General features: G+C 33.6%; 1 protein-coding gene across 1 annotated transcript; it reads left to right on the top strand.

Moving 5' to 3' along the window:
• The first annotated feature begins 1362 nt into the window (after positions 1–1362).
• Positions 1363–15540, top strand: LOC105220110 (protein wingless). The gene is made up of 5 exons (XM_011196527.3): positions 1363–2128; positions 2977–3239; positions 9959–10260; positions 12619–13031; positions 13189–15540. The coding sequence occupies exons 1-5, from the start codon at positions 2031–2033 to the stop codon at positions 13493–13495; spliced, it is 1383 nt and encodes a 460-aa protein (XP_011194829.1). The 5' UTR covers positions 1363–2030; the 3' UTR covers positions 13496–15540.
• The last annotated feature ends 3158 nt before the right edge of the window (positions 15541–18698 follow it).

Genomic DNA, 18698 nt, shown 5'->3' with positions numbered 1-18698 from the left:
ATTAAAATTGTTATAATATCCATAAAAATTGAACGTTAAAATATAAAAAACATGTGTATACAATTATAAATAAATGAAATGTATAAATATGTATGTAACTTACATCAGTTGTTTTTTAATAGATACAATATAGATAGAAATAGATGCGATATATGAAATTTTTGACATGAACGGACTTCCAGTCTAAAAAAAGTTAAAGTGCGTATATGTAAAATAACATTAGTCGTACTTCCAAGACAACAACGTCGGAATAACAATAGCTTCGGGATTGTATTCGAACAAGTTAAGAAGTTTTATTTATTCCATTGAAATCGATAATTCAGAACTCTGTGTGAAAAAATATTTCTGAAAAATGTATATGCTTTAAACTTAACATCAAACCTTATTCTACGTTCTGATCTGATCATCTGAATTAGAAAATCTGTGGAAAATATTATTATATTTCTTTGTAAAAGAAGTATGTATTATTTCAAGATAATTTACTTTCGGATTGATATTAAATATTTAATATAAAAATACTTAATAATATCATAGTATTTATATGTATCATATTCTTAACAATTTTTAGTGTATTGGAGTATCAGTATATCAGTATGTACTATATGTAAATATTTAAGTACTCGTGCATACAATCTTGTACACGGACGTACGTATATAAGAAAATATACATGTCTATTTTCTGTTACAATTCCACTAATTTTTTGTTAATTCGCTTACAAGTATCACTGTTATTGCTGAGCAACTACAAATATGGGTTAGGTGAATTTCACGTATTATAGTCATCTACTTACATTTCTGCAAACTGTCACTAATACCTCATGAAGTTTACTGTATTGACTGTATATAAGTTTAAAAAATATTTAGTTACAACGTTTGCATATACAATTACGTTATTGTATTATACGATCATTTACTGTAACACATACATATTATTTGCTTATAACATGATATATCATATACAACATACTATATATGTACCTGCATGTAGGGTTTTCCTACCAATTTCATAACAATGACGCTTAATGTGCGATTTTATTGGCCGCTCTTTTATTTTATATACAATAGCGATTGGCTATTGAACATTCAGTCAGAGTAACATGACTACATAAGACAATGTTGTTTGCTGCTCTTGCTTATGGAACATTATTGTTACCTAGCTAGTTTGTGATCAGCACATGCAATATTTTTATCTCTCTCTCACTCCAAGGTTTTCTCTAAACAACTACATTAACGATCGCTCAGCTAGACTGCTGCAGTAATAATAACAACTTGATCTGTACGACTTAGTCACCCTTAGGAAAAAGCAATACTAACAACAACCCAACTACGACAGCGATTGAAGCAAGGAAGGTGAAACCAAATTACTTCAGTGTCAGTTTGGCGATAGCATTGAATCGGGTAACAGTATTATTCGTACTGAGAAATTATTTGGCATTTAACTGCAAATTTCAAAAGCAAATACCTACGCTCTCTACAAACTTGAAATAATTTGAAAAATTTTAATAATTGATATTTGTGAACGATTATATATATACGCATATATATCAATAGATATCTGAGAAGACTCGTTGCATTTGTAGTGGTCAAATATTTTGTATAAAAATTGCGTAAACTTATATGATATATTTAATATGTTACATCTGAAATCAAATAACTAAAAGTGTATAAATCTGTGAATAATAAACGCATTCGATCAAATCGAAGTTGTTGCAATTAAATTTGCAAAAGTCGTGTGCAAATTGGTAATTGCATGAGTTTATATGCATTCTGAAACTTAGTGAATATATTGTCTATATTGTAATGACGATGTTGATGGTGCATTGAATACAGAAATTATGCTATAGTATGGAAAATCTGAATTTGGAATATTCTCAATGTATTAAATATAAAAAGTGCAAATAATTTGAAAGTCTATTAGGAAAGACTACTTAAAGCATTGTTAACTGTAAAGAGTTAGAGTTTGATTTTTTATATATATAAAAATACCTAAATAAAACAACGCCACGTAAACGTAAAGCTTAATTACAAAAATGGATTTATCAGCAGTGCTATTCGTATGTTTAATAGCATTATGCGCATCAACGGGAAGTAAACCTAAGCCGGGACGAGGAAGGGGATCCATGTGGTGGTGAGTTCGCAGTGTTGCTTAAAGCTAATACTTTCTGACCTTACAAAAGTTCAATAATAATAAAGTTCGTTTCTTAAGTCTTTTGTTTAATATGTTTTTTTATACAGTTCGAAAAAAACCTGAGAATAAAGCGAAACCTGAGAATATTTTACAACGGGAATGTATACCATTGTTTTATTACAAACTGTAATAATTAAGATGGTGTTCTACAAAAGGGAAGCAAATGTACACAACTCACATTCTAGTATAATTTGATTTAACTAATTTTTGGGAAGAAATTTTATACATTTGATATCTGATTTTTAAAATACTAAACTTAAATAAAACTCAATTTGATAGGCGATGTATTATTAATGAACATCAAAGCCAATGTATTTGAATTATTCACAATATCTTCTCTTCTCTATTGATACAAGTGGTATGATATCATCATATTTCTAATGTTTAGAGTATTCAAAAAATCCATACACCTATATACACTGGAATTATAATGTTAGTTTAATATACAAACAAAATTATTTAACCTAAAAACAACTTAAACGGAACTAATGTGCAAATATTGTCTATATGTACGATTTTTTAGTTCAAAAGAAGGAATATGGAAGCTGAGTAAACCGCAAAGCAACCATCAGTTTCATTCTTCCTTTTTTCGAACTAATTAATCAGTTTTCATTGCAAAATAAGTGCTTACATATAATACATATACCGATAATATATAACAATATGTATTAATATTTAATGGTTTCTCCATTACAAATGCTTTTATAGCTAGGCAACTAAACTTTATAACCAATACATTTAACTATTTATTATGTGAAATTAATGTAATCTTCTTTCTTTCATTATAGGGGCATAGCTAAAGTGGGGGAACCAAATAATATATCACCACTTAGTTCAGGTATTATGTATTTGGATCCTGCGATTCATACAACATTAAGACGTAAACAACGACGCTTAGTTCGAGATAACCCTGGCGTTTTGGGTGCACTAGTGAAAGGCGCCAATCTTGCAATAAATGAATGTCAGCATCAGTTTCGCAATCGACGTTGGAACTGTTCAACAAGAAACTTTTTGCGCGGTAAAAACTTGTTCGGGAAAATTGTCGATAGAGGTAAGGTTTCTATTGTATTGGAAGTTTCAACACTATTATTAATATCTTAAAATCAATGCCCATACTCTGATGTCTTCTTTGTTATTATTGGCCAACATTTAATATTCATCGTTGAACTCATTATTTAATCGTAATCGATTTAGACATCCCGAATTGGAAATTGTTTACAATATCTATTAAGTTAATAGGCGGAAAGCAAGTAGCATTTATCTGAACACTTATTTAATTTTTCAATAGAGACTTCGACCACACTCGAAGATCGAAAACCTCACAGTAGGATGCTGTACATACCAGATTTAGAATACGCCTTTGTATTATTAACACATACAATTTTCTTATTCACACCAAACGCAATAAGAAAATCATTCTTTAGCTGTCAGCACTCATGCTGTCTGCGCTGTTGTGCGCCTGTGCTGTGTAACTAATGAAGTTATCATCTATACATAATAGCTGGCTTCTATTGCCTTTGGACAATTTTGTCAACCTTATGAACTGCTGACAGTTTGATGCATGTCTAACTTACCACACATACATACACCGAAATATCTGTATATGTATAGGTATTCAACTATCTTTTATTATCTTAATTTTTTGAAGCCTGACTAAATGCTGTGCCCAAAAGTGACCTGCAATATCTTTTGTAGCTTTAAAATGTCTACACGACATGCCTTTGCTTAGCATGATCACACAAATTTCTAACAAAATTTTTCCTAGTTTCGCGTTTTTAGTACATGATTTATTAATTATTTGTAAGGGCTACTTTTCAAGTTAAACAATCAAAACCAAAAAGCTCTATCGAGTTGTTATATTCAATATTACTTACCGATTTCAGTAGCACAGTTAAATGTTGCTGGCAATCATTATACAATTCTGAATAATACATAATCCTAAATTGTAGAATATTCGATGAATGCTGTCACTGTGTTTTGAAATAAATTAACCCACTTTTAGACAAATGTATATATACAAAGAAATTATGCACAATGTTCTCCGGAAATAGTGTTTATTTCTGACATAAATGCCTTTATACAGATATATATATATATATAATTTGCATATATATATACATAGGTGTATATATCTATATATGTTTATCTATATAGAATTTCATGTAGAAACATAAATTCAGTATTTGAATACAAGGAGCATGTGTAAACTGCAAGATCATACGTCTTAACTGGTTTAACCGTGATAATATCCTCTTTTGTCTTGATGGATCAATATATGAACATGTTAAGCAAATATAGACACACGACCTTTAAGCTAAAGCAGCTTAAATAACAGGAATAACAAACACAAATTGTTGTGTCTGCAAATAAATAATCTTCAACAGCACTAGAAACGAGATACATGTCAATGTTCATTTTTAAGTGGTTAAAGACATACATAAGTATTAATATATACATTCATATATATGTATTGTAAGTACGCGTGCGGCTCTTTTACAAATTGGGTGCTGCTTTAAAAAGGACCAACAACAGCAAATACTGATCAAAGATGATACAAGTGCTTGCGCCACGAAAAGGGAACATACCACATATATATTCCCAGACACAATTGTCCTCAAGAGAAGTACCTAATATTGCACAAAACAATTGGGTGAGATACAGACGTCCGGGCAGAGGACTCTTACCAAACAATACCTAGTAACAAAAAAAAGTAGGCAAGGACTTGGATGAATGGCAGAGACGTTAAGTAGTAGCGGCCCCACAGCTGAGTCCAATTGTACAATTAAATCTCATGCGTTTACGTATGTTGTTTTAAATATACCAATATATGCACAAATATATTCAGTAAGTAAATTGAAATGCAATAGGAACTTCTCATCATTACAATACCTATTGTATTTATGATCGTCGGTAATTTCATCTAAGTAGAGCAACATCCACATAATATATATATATATGTACGAAAGGAAGCGTTCCACGCCCGTCTTTTATTAATGATATACACTAATATCAATTCAAATTTCTTTATACGTCTTTTAATACAATCCACTCACTAAAAAAAATTTACAATTTCTGCGAAGGCTAGGCGTGGCCCGTGAAAAGTACTAAAATATTAACAATATGTTACTCACAAAAAATGCGGAAATAAATTTGCATATGAAAATATCTATGGTAATATTGATGTATGTTTTGCGATGTTAAATATTCGATTATTAAACGTTAATAAGACACTTTTCTACAAAAGAGCAAATAATATATATATGTTATCTATGTACAAACGTATGTATATGCTGAAATGAGTTTAACCTCAAACGTTTCATAAGTTTAATGCGTCATAACTATGAAAATATGAATGAGTCTTTGCCTTCCGACAAGTATATACATATACATACATATATGGTATATGTATGTAATTATATGTGCATTTTTAAAAATTTACATTTTTGAGCGTACTAAAATCAACATGGCAAACCCACAATATGTTAAAGCTTACGTGTACGTTTGCGCATATCGACCAGGTGCGCATGCCCTTTTCTTATCTTTCGCAAACCATCGAGATAATCTGTACCGCGCGTCTCTTTCCCTTTTTATACTACAATGTTCGTACAATTTAGGGATGTTAGCCGTTTTGGAATTTGCTAGTGGTTAATTGCATCTGACATGAAAAAAATTTCTGTATTTGAGAACTTTTGCTGTATTTCAGAATATTGCAAACAAATTTAATTGCCTTCATTAAGTTTATGAGATTTTAGATCAGAATGACTCGCAATAGCAGTTTCCGATATCACTGAAACAATAGTGAAATGAAATACTTGCTGAAAATCAGTTGTACTAGTTTCTAAGCATAGTTAGAACTTTTTCTACATTCACGTATATACGTATATTTTAACAATGATTTTAATTTTTCTATTATTCCATTGTAGGCCATGTGTTTCGAAGTGCAGTTGATGTTTTTATCTTAAAATTTTTGTGATTCATAATGTATTTTCTTCTGCCTTTTACACGCCTTTTTTCTAATTAGACCTATACTGAATGTATGTACGAAGGTACAAGCATTTGCTTGTGATGCGTATGTTTGGTTTTTGCTTAATAAGTTGCTCACATATGTACATATGTATGTATATGAACTTCTCTTATTATCGTGACAAATAGGTCGTACACGGGCGCACGCCCTTAAAAGAAAGAGCACAAACATTCCCACTCCCTGCTAATATTTACATATGGTATGTACTTATGGTAAATATGTACTTATGTATATACCACACATACTACAAAAAAATAATATTCGTGTGCAACTTCCTTCCGCAAGCGGTTTATCAAATCTGAAATGGTTTTGTACCGCAAAACTATAAACAAAATCCAAAAGGTAAATACTTCGGTGTGGCAAGTGTATATGTCGTAAATATTAGTTTAAATATGTGGGAATGAAATTTAATGCAAACAACGCATGTACTTTTAGCAGGAATTCGATAATACCATATAAAAATGGAATTGTAGGCTAATTTTAGTTCTTTTCTTTTTAACAATTTACTTTTCTGAGAAAATGATAACTTCAGTGAGAGAGTATCTACTTTATATGTTTAATGTGGTAATATCATACAGCATATGTAATTCCGTTGAAAGGCGTGTCAATAATTTCGACTTGTTTGTGCACAAACTTAGCTAGTGAAGAACAAATAATTATTTGTAAACTCCAGCGGTCGAAGGAATAACATTTAATAATAGGCGTGTTTTATTTGACCAGCAAAGACTTAGCCATCATAATTATGTTGGCTTGTCATAAGCTATCATAGCTTGTATATTGAACTATAGGCATTGCCAGTTCATCGTTTTTTTCATTCATAGTAGTTTGGTTTTTTCCAAAAACAAGTAGTTGGCAATAGCGAGAAACCCCATTTTGATATATAAAAATGTGAACAAACCAAAATTTTAAATTCTATCGAACTTTATTCATATGTATTTTGAACATCCCGGATCTAATAATAATTGTAGATTTCTTAAAAGATCAGAATATTATAGAAAAGCGGTAAACAAAAGGAAATTTGATTTATAAATTCAACTTTTTTATACTCTCGCAACAAAGGTTGCTAAAAAGAGTATTATAGTTTTGTTCACATAACGGTTGTTTGTAACACCCAAAACTAAACAAGTTAGATATAGGGTTATATATACCAAAGTGATCAGGGTGAAGAGTGGAGTTCAAATCCGAATGTCTGTCTGTCCGTCCGTCCGTCCGTCTGTGCAAACTGTAACTTGAGTAAAAATTAAGATATCTTGATGAAACTTGGCACACTTATTTCTTGGCACCATAGGAAGGTTGCTTTCGAAAATGAGCAAAATCGGACCAAAACACATAAAGTGCCATAACTAAGCCATAAATTAAGCTATGGAAATAAAATTTGGTATGAATGATCGCGCTATGAAGGGGCATATGTATTTGGATGTAATTTTTTTGGGGAAGTGGGCGTGGCCCCGCCCCCTACTAAGTTTTTTGGATATATCTCGCAAACCAATAGAGCTATATAAGCCAAACTTTCTGCAGTCGTTTTTTTAGCCATTTCCTAATACAGTCCAAAAATGAAAGAAATCGGATAATAACCACGCCCACCTCCCATACAAACGTTAGGTTGAAAATTACTAAAAGTGGATTAACTCACTAACGAAAAACGTCAGAAACACTAAATTTCACATAAGAAATAGCAGATGGCAGCTGCCCTCAGATTTTTTTACAAAATGTAAAATGGGCGTGGCGTCGCCCACTTATGGGTCAAAAACCATATCTCACGAACTACTCGACCGATTTCAATGAAACTTGGTTTGTAATAGTTTCCTTACATCCCAATGATATGTTGTGAAAATAGGCCAAATCGCTTCAAAACCACTCCTACTTCCTATATACCAGAACCATGCAGACGATCTGAATCGTTTACATTAAAATATATAAAGTAAGCATTAGTGAAGATATCGGTGCAGAACTTTGCACAAATACTATGTTTATAGTGTGGCAGCCCCATTCTAAAAATCGCCGAAATCGGAGCATAGGTTTTTAAGGCCCCATATATCGAACACGAGGACCTCGGTGCTTCTAACCTAATATTATGGGTTCCAACTTACAATGGACTTTATACAATATATATGACGAATATGTGGGTCAAATTGTGTATTAATAATATAAATAAAGTTAAATAAATAAATTGCGAGAGTATAAAATGTTCGGTTACACCCGAACTTAGCTCTTCCTTACTTGTTTTTCAAATAAATTACATTTCAGCTGAGAGTTCGGGCCCGCATTGCCAACACAACTAATTTTTAAGCGAAGATATGAAATAAGCTAAATGCGTTTTATTTGTCCATTATTTAGCTATTAACTTGTGGTGGTCAAATAAAACACGCCTAATATAAATATCTATAATTATATTTTAAACTTCTACTACGTACATCATAGCAACGTTGTACAGAAGAGGAGTTTTGCCTTAAGACAAACTTTGTTTTCTTAAAAATTATATTTTAACACGATTGCGCAATAATAATGTATACTAGATGATAAACAACTATTGTATTATTTGGGCTTATACCTACAAATGACTAGTTTTCAGTTGAAATTTGCATTTCCTTTCTACGTTTATTTGACCAAGTCAATCTGGGACGAGATTATACGTAATCTATTGGACTATCATAATATGAAGATTATATTATAAATTTAGTTATTATTATCGTTATTATTTAAAGCGATATATTAAATAAAAAATACATGCAATTAGTGGGCAGAATATTTTGTTTAAAATTACTAATATTTATGATATACAAAATTCGATATTTGAATATGAAGAATATTCTTTAAGGTGTATTTATACTTCCAAAAAGTACAATATTCACAACAAGAACAATAAAACAACAATTTTTACATACAAATAATAATGCTCCTAAAATTCTGTATAAAAGCAATCCAGTTGTTCAGAATGGCCTTTTGTTGGCTGTACAATAACTCACAAAAATAAAATCAGTAAAATTGGCTACAAACAATGTGTAAATTCACACCTTTATTATATATAGTCTCCTTTCGACTTATCTTGCTACATTGAATGTCATAATGATAACTTAAGATGTCACATTAACCGGAATCATGTAGACAAGTACTATTACTCTTTGCAGAAATACACAGTTATCAAAGATACAAAAGTTACATCGAGTATTACTATTCATAATTTTAATTTTTTAAATAATGTTACATACTATATTTGCGAAATTAAGTTATTATCCTGTTTTCGTAGTTATGGGATAGAAATCGAATTACGACATGAGAATGTTCAGAAAACAAATATTATTTGTATTATACAATATACAAATAGTATACATATTATACCATCTACATATAGGCTACTGATTTTGTAATTCAAAAAAATTTGTGAAACAATTTTCATTTTAAATGGTAGTCCAAGCTCATCTTTTACAAATTGAAACGACACTGATTTCTTCGTACAGTACGCTGTGATCACAAATAGTATTACATCATTGTGGGCTGAATCATATTACTACTGAAGTAATTGATTCCTCTTAAAGTTTTCAAATGTGTTAGTTAATACAATATTGCGCGCATTTAAAGCGTTTAAGGACTGCCCTATGAAATCTGTATACATACATATGCATGTATATTTACGTATGTAATGCTTATATTTTATTCGCTGTCACTTTAATGTTCATTCATAATGGATATGCTCCTATTTCGCATTTTGTACATTCATTATTATATAAACATTTATTTTCTTTCAGGCTGTCGTGAGACTGGCTTTATTTATGCCATCACCAGTGCCGCTGTCACACATTCGATTGCGCGCGCCTGCAGCGAGGGCTCCATTGAATCGTGCACCTGTGATTATAGCCATCAGTCGCGATCGCCGCAAACGAGCCTCCAAACTGGCAGCGTAGCGGGTGTTCGCGACTGGGAATGGGGGGGATGCTCGGACAATATCGGATTTGGTTTTAAATTCTCACGTGATTTTGTAGACACTGGTGAACGCGGCCGTAATTTGAGAGAAAAAATGAACTTGCATAATAATGAAGCTGGCCGGACTGTAAGTATAATTGAATTTATTTTTTTCTTATATCGATATTTATTTTATGGAAAATTTGGTATACTTAAACAAATATGTATTTCAAATTAAATATACTATTCATACACATTATTATAAAAATAAATAAAAGTAAGTAAAAGCTGCCATGAAATATATTTCTCTGGTATGTGGAAACGTTGCATATAATAATATTTACAATCCTATATAGGAATAATCTGCTTGAAGGATAATTACTAGTTACGTCGATCAAACGTCTCATTATATTCTTGTAAGGTAGATTGCAATGTAATCGCAATAAAAAGATAGTAAATAGTAATGACAAATAAAAAAGAAAGACTACTTCACGGTATATACTACAATAACAGGTACAACAACCACAACGACCATAAAGACAACATTTTTATAGTCACGTTGGCAGTCTTTGTTAATTGCAATGGTGCTTGATAGCGGATTTACTATTACATTTTGTGTAACTACAAACATGGGAGGGAATTTTAATGGATTGTTTCCAATAACATTAACCCGTTTATAATTTGCACATACAAGCATAATATGTATACGTAGATGTATTATTAGCTTTGTATCTTCTTTAATTACGTACATACAAACATACTTATGTATGTATGTACTATGCTAGGTTACAGATCTATATGTATGTATGTATATACATATGTACATTTGAGCTTAAATCGTAAACTGTGTAATAGTTCATTTGCTCTTGATTTATACTTTTCACTTTTATATTTTTTATTTAAAGTTACTGCGTTGTTGCTCTAAATCCGTGGGGCAGTAAATACATACCGAACTTCACAGCGCTTATTGAACACGCAACGCGAGTTGGTGGTCAGCCGCCTTTTTTCATGTCTGCCACACACAGATTCGATTCCTACCGTGCGGCTTGCTATTAACCAATATTAATATGTTGACAGCATTGTTGATAGGAAAACGTAAGGGGTCGCAAAAAGAAGGAAAGTTTTGGTTGTGACTAGAATAAGTTCTTAATACCATGCAAGACATCTGTTTGTAAATATTTAATATTTACTTAACTAAATGATGGAAATTGAGTTAAATTTCATAATACAATGGACATTATATTTTTCTAAAATCTTCAAATTTATAAAATCCACACGAGTGCACATATATATATTGTATAATCTGTACTGATTTGCCATTTTGTACTTATTGGGGGGTTCCAAACTTCTTATGAACCACTAATTGCTAGAGCAATTAATATCAAACTGGATGATTTGTTCTCCCTCCCCTATGTTATGTTTCTAGAAAAAAACTACTTTCAGTTTTCTTCATACAATAACTCAGTATACCTGCGCTCGTACAATAAAAAAGTATGAAGTAGTCTGTATTTGTGATGTGTATATACACGAATGTACATCAAATACACATGAATATGTATCAAGATCTTAAAATTAAGTTACATTCCCTTGTCAACTGGCTATTCATTCTGTTGCTCTCCATTCGTCGATTAATTCTTTTCTGCATTGTTATTAATACGTAAGTTGCCACGGTATTAAGCTTTATTGATCGTGTTATGGCGATGGTCTTCTTTATGTGTTGATACTGATACTATTCCTGATGTGGCTTCTACTTTGGTTGTTGTGAAAATATCAACAAGCGCATAAAAATTGGGCTCATGCTGCGCGGTTTTTTGCTTAATATGGCAACAATTGCGTGAACGCCTGCAAGCATCAAACAATTTTAAGAGAGCCAATGTAAATGCATTAATATGTGTGTCATGAACACTGAAGCTAACTTCCCGACAAACATAAGGAACACAGTCCGCGAACCAATGAATTTACACTGCAAAACAATAAGTCTACAAAAATAAGCTCATGCTTATAAATGTATGTATATTCAAACCATGATACGGTAAACGCAGCTTCATACTTTGAACTCATATTTGTCTATAGTAATTTGTACAAACTTTGCAATATGTATATATTAAGGAAATTGCAACATTAAGCGATTAATAAAATAATTCATTAACAGTTAAAAATCATTATTAATAAATCTTGTTGGGATTTGTCTGCCAGTATTTACCAAAATCGGCATTGAAAGTATATGAATTAGTAGGGAGATAGACTTTCCAATTTATTCATCATGATTCAAAAACTCAGGACCATGGTATCGACTAACGGCAACATTGCTAACACTAGCTTAAATTCTATTGTGTTTGCCATATATTATTAGTTTAAATGTTTTCCTTAAGGCGACCAATTACGACTTTACCTTTATGCGAAGGTAAAGTTGTTTAATGAAATATATTTGCGTTTATTATTGGAATAAATCATAAGATACATTTTCACTAGTCTATAACTGATTTTTTCGTTTTGCTAATTTCAGCATGTACAAGCGGAAATGCGTCAGGAATGTAAATGTCACGGTATGTCTGGCTCCTGTACGGTGAAGACTTGCTGGATGCGGCTAGCTAATTTTCGTGTAATTGGCGATAATCTTAAGGATCGTTTTGATGGTGCGTCACGCGTAATGATCAGTAATAGCTTAAAGCAAAATGGGAATTCCGTGCAAAGTAATTCAGCAAATTCAAATGCCGCTGGAATGTCCAGTGCGGCTATAAGTCCGAATGCGGCAAGCCCGAATGCTTTCAGCGCAGATCGAATGTTGAATGATCGCATACCAGAGCAATCAATAAAAACACATCCAAATAAACCACCTTTAAATACACTTAATAGCCTTAATAGTTTATCACGAAATTCTGTGCGAAGTCGTGGACGTCAAGGGAAAAAAAATAATAGGTGGGTAACTTATATATACTTATATAACTTATACATATATTATATAAATTTGCATGCAGATACAGATTTTGTTTAAGTTGATTATAAATACTTATAAAAATTAATGCTTATATGTAGCGCCTCTCTTATATGATATAAATTTTCTTCTTCTCAACAGATACAATTTTCAGTTGAAACCGCAGAATCCAGAACATAAGCCACCTGGCCCTAAAGATATTGTTTACCTGGAACAGTCACCAAGTTTCTGCGAGAAAAATTTGCGATTAGGCATTCAAGGAACGCATGGGCGTCAATGCAATGATACATCAATCGGCGTTGATGGCTGTGACTTGATGTGTTGCGGTCGCGGATATCGTACACAAGTCATCGACGTCATCGAACGTTGCGCATGCACATTTCACTGGTGCTGTGAAGTCAAGTGTAAAACATGTCGAATTAAAAAAACAATACATACGTGCTTATAAGTAGTGATGAGTATTTTTCAAATCTCCGCCCGATACCCCCTCAAGGCTTCTAGTACTAAACATTTTCAAAAGGAAAATATACATACATATATAAGCTTTAAAAAATAAATGAAACGATTTTGGAGTCTGCCACAAATCATTTCCAACAAATTCTCTCTACAACAACAACATGTAGAGTTGATTTTTGTGCGACTGGGTTATCAATTGCGCATATAATAATATGTATAGAGCAAAAAGATCCAGCCAAAAGGGCATTAAAGGTGGAGTTTGAAGATTTGCGGCGCATTTGTCGTTTGTTATACCATGTTTATTAATTTATTTATTTTTTTTTAACTTTGGATTACAATCAGGAGGTTGTTCGTTATATAAAAAGGACGTTACATTAAGTAAGCTGTCAATTAATTCGAATGAATATAATTAAATCAGTATTTTTAAAGTTAATACGAGTATATACATACCTTTGTAAATATAAATAATTATACCCTATGGGCAACCAATTGGATGCACGATAATGATATGTATATCATATATATATGTAGATCAACTAAATTTTCACGGAGTACAGTGTAAACATACTTTAAGTTTAGAATATGCTATAAGTAAACTTTTCTGTAAGTTGGCTTTAAAAACCCACCCATTGAAGCGAATTGAACGCTTTTCATTTACAGTATTAAATCAATTGAATTCCTAATCATTAGGTAGAATAGTAATATATATATATATATATACATATATTATTTTTTAGAAAAATCCACAAGCATTTTCCAGTTTAATAATAAGTGGCGAAATACATTAATAAATAATAAACGAATGTTTATGTGAATATTGCCTTGCACAAAAAATGAATATCATATCGAAGACTGAGATTTTATACCTACATATAACTTATATAAATATGATTTTTTGCTCTTTAATTGCAAATTATTTTCATATATGTTCTCACATATATTGGACTATACGGATCCATGCAAATATATATAAAAATGTGTGTACCCCCATACATACATATATCTAAGCTGCAATTTTTTTTTTAAGTAGATTTTATGAAACTTTGATATAATTTGTACCAGTTATTGATTATAAGATAATTTTTAACCGATGATGATTTGAGAGTTAATTGATTTGTTGTTTAATAAATAGAACAAATTATAATGTTCAAACAACATGGTGAATTCTTAACCAACCATCATTATATAATTTCTAGCAATAAGAGAAATCTAACGTGAAATAAGAATAATACATAATAGATTCTGGAGTATTCTATTAAAAAAAGACAAATGAAAGGTTATTAATACGTTACACTGTTTAATGAAAAAGCATCATATGAACCGAACCCCGATTTGTATTATGGATTTAAAAAGCGATAAATTTTAAGAAAAATGGTCTTCAAGGTAACAGATTTTATATTCCCGAAGCAGATAGTATTGAACTTTGAACATTTATTAAAATTTAATAGGTCCGTTTTATTGACATTAATATTTTCAATTAATATTTTAAATATTTCGTTCATTCGATTTATTCGCTTTTAAAATATAGAAAATATTAGTATACTGTATACCTACGGAAGAGAAATTCATCAACAAATTATTTTAGATAACACATTGTTGACAAACAACAAATGTAATTAAATCTCAATCATCATCAACCTTATTTTTAACATTTGCGAACTCTTCTCAGTATGTATGTTGTTTATTAAAGAGTTTGTTATATAATAGAAGTATATAATTTGAGATGTAAATATATTTATCTATATGACATTGAAGTAAGTAAGTACTTTCGGAGAGTTTTAAATAATTATTCTAATTGTAATTTGTATTGCACAAAATCTGTTTAAATACGTTTTTACTGTAATTTATTGAATATTTCTTAGTTAAGCCAAACAAATATAATATTTAACATTTTAAGGCAATCAACTTTTTTCTAAAAGGGTATACATCATTTGTTATACATAAAAATGTATAATAACTATTTATATGCAGGTTTATTAGTTAAAAATTGTTAAGTTAAGGAAATAGAAAAATAAAATCAACGAATGAAGAATAAGTGCTACTTTTATTTTTGAGCAGAATAATAAATCATCATCATCAAACTTAAAAGAGACGTAGATATATATCCGTCGTAATTACATCACCTAACGATTGTTTGTAATCGATAAGAGGTGTAAACCAGAACGACAAAACTATCCGCAAGCAATAGCTTCAGTAAAATTTGAAATATCTTGATACAACTGGGGACACTTTTTAATATACGATACTTTTATGGGGATGGGATTGTACTTATAGATGACGCGTGACATACCTGGACAAACTGTAGTTTGGTGCCGAAATGGAGATTTATTTGCGGAACTAACGCAGCACCCATTTGAATTCTCAGCCGTTGGTACCTCATCTCCCTCAACGTCTAAAAAAATGCTCCTGCCCTGAACAGCATGACTCATTATTGGTGCCTCTGCCCAGCTGGTTGATGTCCTCATACAAATAAAGGCTGATATCACCGCCATCCAAGAAGTGCGATGGACGGGACAAGGACGGCGGAAAGTGGGTCCTTGTGACATCTACTACAGCGGCCATATAAAGGAGCGCAAATTTGGTGTTGGATTTGTGGTGGGAGAGAGACTCCGTCGCCGAGACCTGGCATTCACCCCGGTGGATGAACGTCTAGCCACAATCCACATAAAAGCGAGGTTCTTCAACATATCGCTTATTTGCGCCCACGCCCCAACGGAAGAGAAGGACGATGTGACCAAATATACTTTCTATGAGCGCCTAGAACGCACCTACGAGCGCTGCCCCCGCCACGATGTCAAACTCGTGATTGGCGATTTTAACGCCAGGGTGGGTAAAGAAGGTGTCTTTGGCACAACAGTCGGAAAATTCAGCCTCCATGACGAAACATTACCAAACGGTCTGAGGCTGATCGACTTCGCTGGGGCCCGAAATATGGTCGTCTGTAGTACCAGATTCCAGCATAAGAAAATACATCAAGCTACTTGGCTGTCTCCTGATCGAAACACGCGTAACCAAATCGATTAGGTTGTGATAGACGGAAGGCATGTCCCCAGTGTTTTAGACGTGCGTACGCTCCGAGGACTAAATATAGACTCGGACCATTATCTGGTTGCAGCGAAGATACGCACCCGCCTTTGTGCCGCAAAGAACGCCCGTCAACAAACACGGGGAAGGTTCGAAGTCGAAAAGCTGCAATCGCAACAGACAGCCACGAAATACTCTACTCAACTTGCACTCCTGCTCTCTGAGAGCACTCATTAGCATCTCGGTATAAGGGAACTGTGGAACGGCATCTCAAACTCACTGCGTACCGCTGCAGCCGAAACAATTGGATTTCGGCATCGACAAAAAACAAGCTGGAACGATGAAGAATGCCGTCTTGCAGCGGAAAGAAAACAGACTGCATACCTCGCAAAGTTGCAAACGACCCCAACACGTTCGAGATGGGATAGACACCGAGAGCTGAAGAGGGAAGCGAGACGCATCTGCAGACAAACAAAGAAAGAGGCCGAAATGCGTGAGTACGAAGAGCTTGAGAAGCTGGCACACTGAGATATTGCTCGAAAATTTTTTGAAAAAAGGAAGCGACTTAATGAAGGTTTCAAGACCGGAGCCTCCTCATTTAGAGACCAAGATGGTAATCTGGTAACCGATGTCCAGGGCATACTGGGATTATGGAGGAAACACTTCTCCGACCTGCTGAATGGCAGTGAAAGTACAATACCAGGAGCTGGCGAACCTGATTCCCCAATCGATGACGATGGAACACTTCTCCGACCTGCTAAATGGCAGTGAAAGTACAACACCAGAAGATGGCGAACGCGATTCCCCAATCGATGATGATGGAACAGATGTTCCATTACCCGGCCATGAAGAAATTCGAATAGCAATTACCCGCCTAAAGAACAACAAAGCGGCTGGGACCGATAGATTACCGGTGCATGCATCAGCTTCTTTGGTCGGAAGAAAGCATGCCTGACGATTGGAATCTCAGTGTGCTCTGCCCAATCCATAAAAAGGGAGATCCCACAATCTTCGCCAATTACCGTGGGTCAAGCCTCCTAAATATCGCATACAAGGTTCCATCGAGCGTACTGTGTGAAAGACTAAAGCCCACAGTCAACAAACTGATTGGACCTTATCAGTGTGGCTTTAGACCTGGAAAATCGACAACTGACCAGATATTCACCATGCGCCAAATCTTGGAGAAGACCCGTGAAAAGAGGATCGACACCCACCACCTTTTTGTCGATTTTAAAGCTGCTTTCGACAGCACGAAAAGGAGCTGCCTCTACCCCGCGATGTCTGAATTTGGTATCCCCGCAAAACTAATATGGCTGTGCAAGTTGACGCTGAGCAACACCAAAAGCTCCGTCATGATTGGGAAGGTCCTCTCCGAGCCGTTCGATACCAAACGAGGTTTCAGACAAGGTGGCTCACTAACGTGCGACTTCTTTAACTTGACGCATGGATAAGGAGGCGAAGCGAATGGGTCTGGAGGTGAATAAGGACAAGACGAAATATCTCCTGTCGTCAACCAAACAGTCGGCTCATTCGCGTCTTGACTCCCACGTCACTGTTGACATAACTTCGAAGTCGTAGATAATTTCGTACACCTGGGAACCAGTATCAACACCGATAATAATGTCAGCCTTGAAATCCAACGCAGAATCACTCTTGCCAACAGGTGCTACTTTGGACTGAGTAGGCAAATGAAAAATAAAGTCCTCTCTCGGCGATCCAAAATCAAACTCTGCAAGTCGCTTATCATTCGCGTTCGCTTTATGGTGCAGAAGCTTGGACGATGTCAACATCAGATGAGACGACACTAGGAGTTTTCGAGAGGAAAAATTTGCGCAAGATTTATGGTCCTCAGAACATTGGCAACGGCGAATACCGCAGACGATGGAACGATGAGCTGTACGAGCTAATAAAAAGACAGCGGCTACGCTCGCTAGGTCATGTTGTCTGAATGGGCGAAAACCATGGATAATATGATACGAAACTCTTCTCTTTTGCTTGTTGAGAGAGACCATAAACTCATTTTTGATGTTGGCAACAAAGCCAGATCATGGGCTGCTGAACAGCTGACAGTCAAAATGACGAGCTACCACTAAGAATGTGTATATTATGTGTATATTATTTAAGAAACGGTGGCTATTTGTATCAAAGTAATATATGTACGTTCTTTAGCA

This window comes from Zeugodacus cucurbitae, chromosome 3, assembly GCF_028554725.1.
Source record: "Zeugodacus cucurbitae isolate PBARC_wt_2022May chromosome 3, idZeuCucr1.2, whole genome shotgun sequence".
Taxonomy (NCBI): domain Eukaryota; kingdom Metazoa; phylum Arthropoda; class Insecta; order Diptera; family Tephritidae; genus Zeugodacus; species Zeugodacus cucurbitae.
This window is presented reverse-complemented; position numbering and strand designations above follow the sequence as displayed.

What these genes read in the sequence shown, in the direction of transcription:
- LOC105220110 (XM_011196527.3), top strand. Translation starts at nt 2,031, where the DNA reads ATGGATTTATCAGCAGTGCTATTCGTATGTTTAATAGCATTATGCGCA. An exon ending in GGAAGGGGATCCATGTGGTG is followed by an intron (nt 2,129 to 2,976) that starts GTGAGTTCGCAG and finishes CTTTCATTATAG; the next exon opens with GGGCATAGCTAAAGTGGGGG. An exon ending in ATAATGAAGCTGGCCGGACT is followed by an intron (nt 10,261 to 12,618) that starts GTAAGTATAATT and finishes TGCTAATTTCAG; the next exon opens with CATGTACAAGCGGAAATGCG.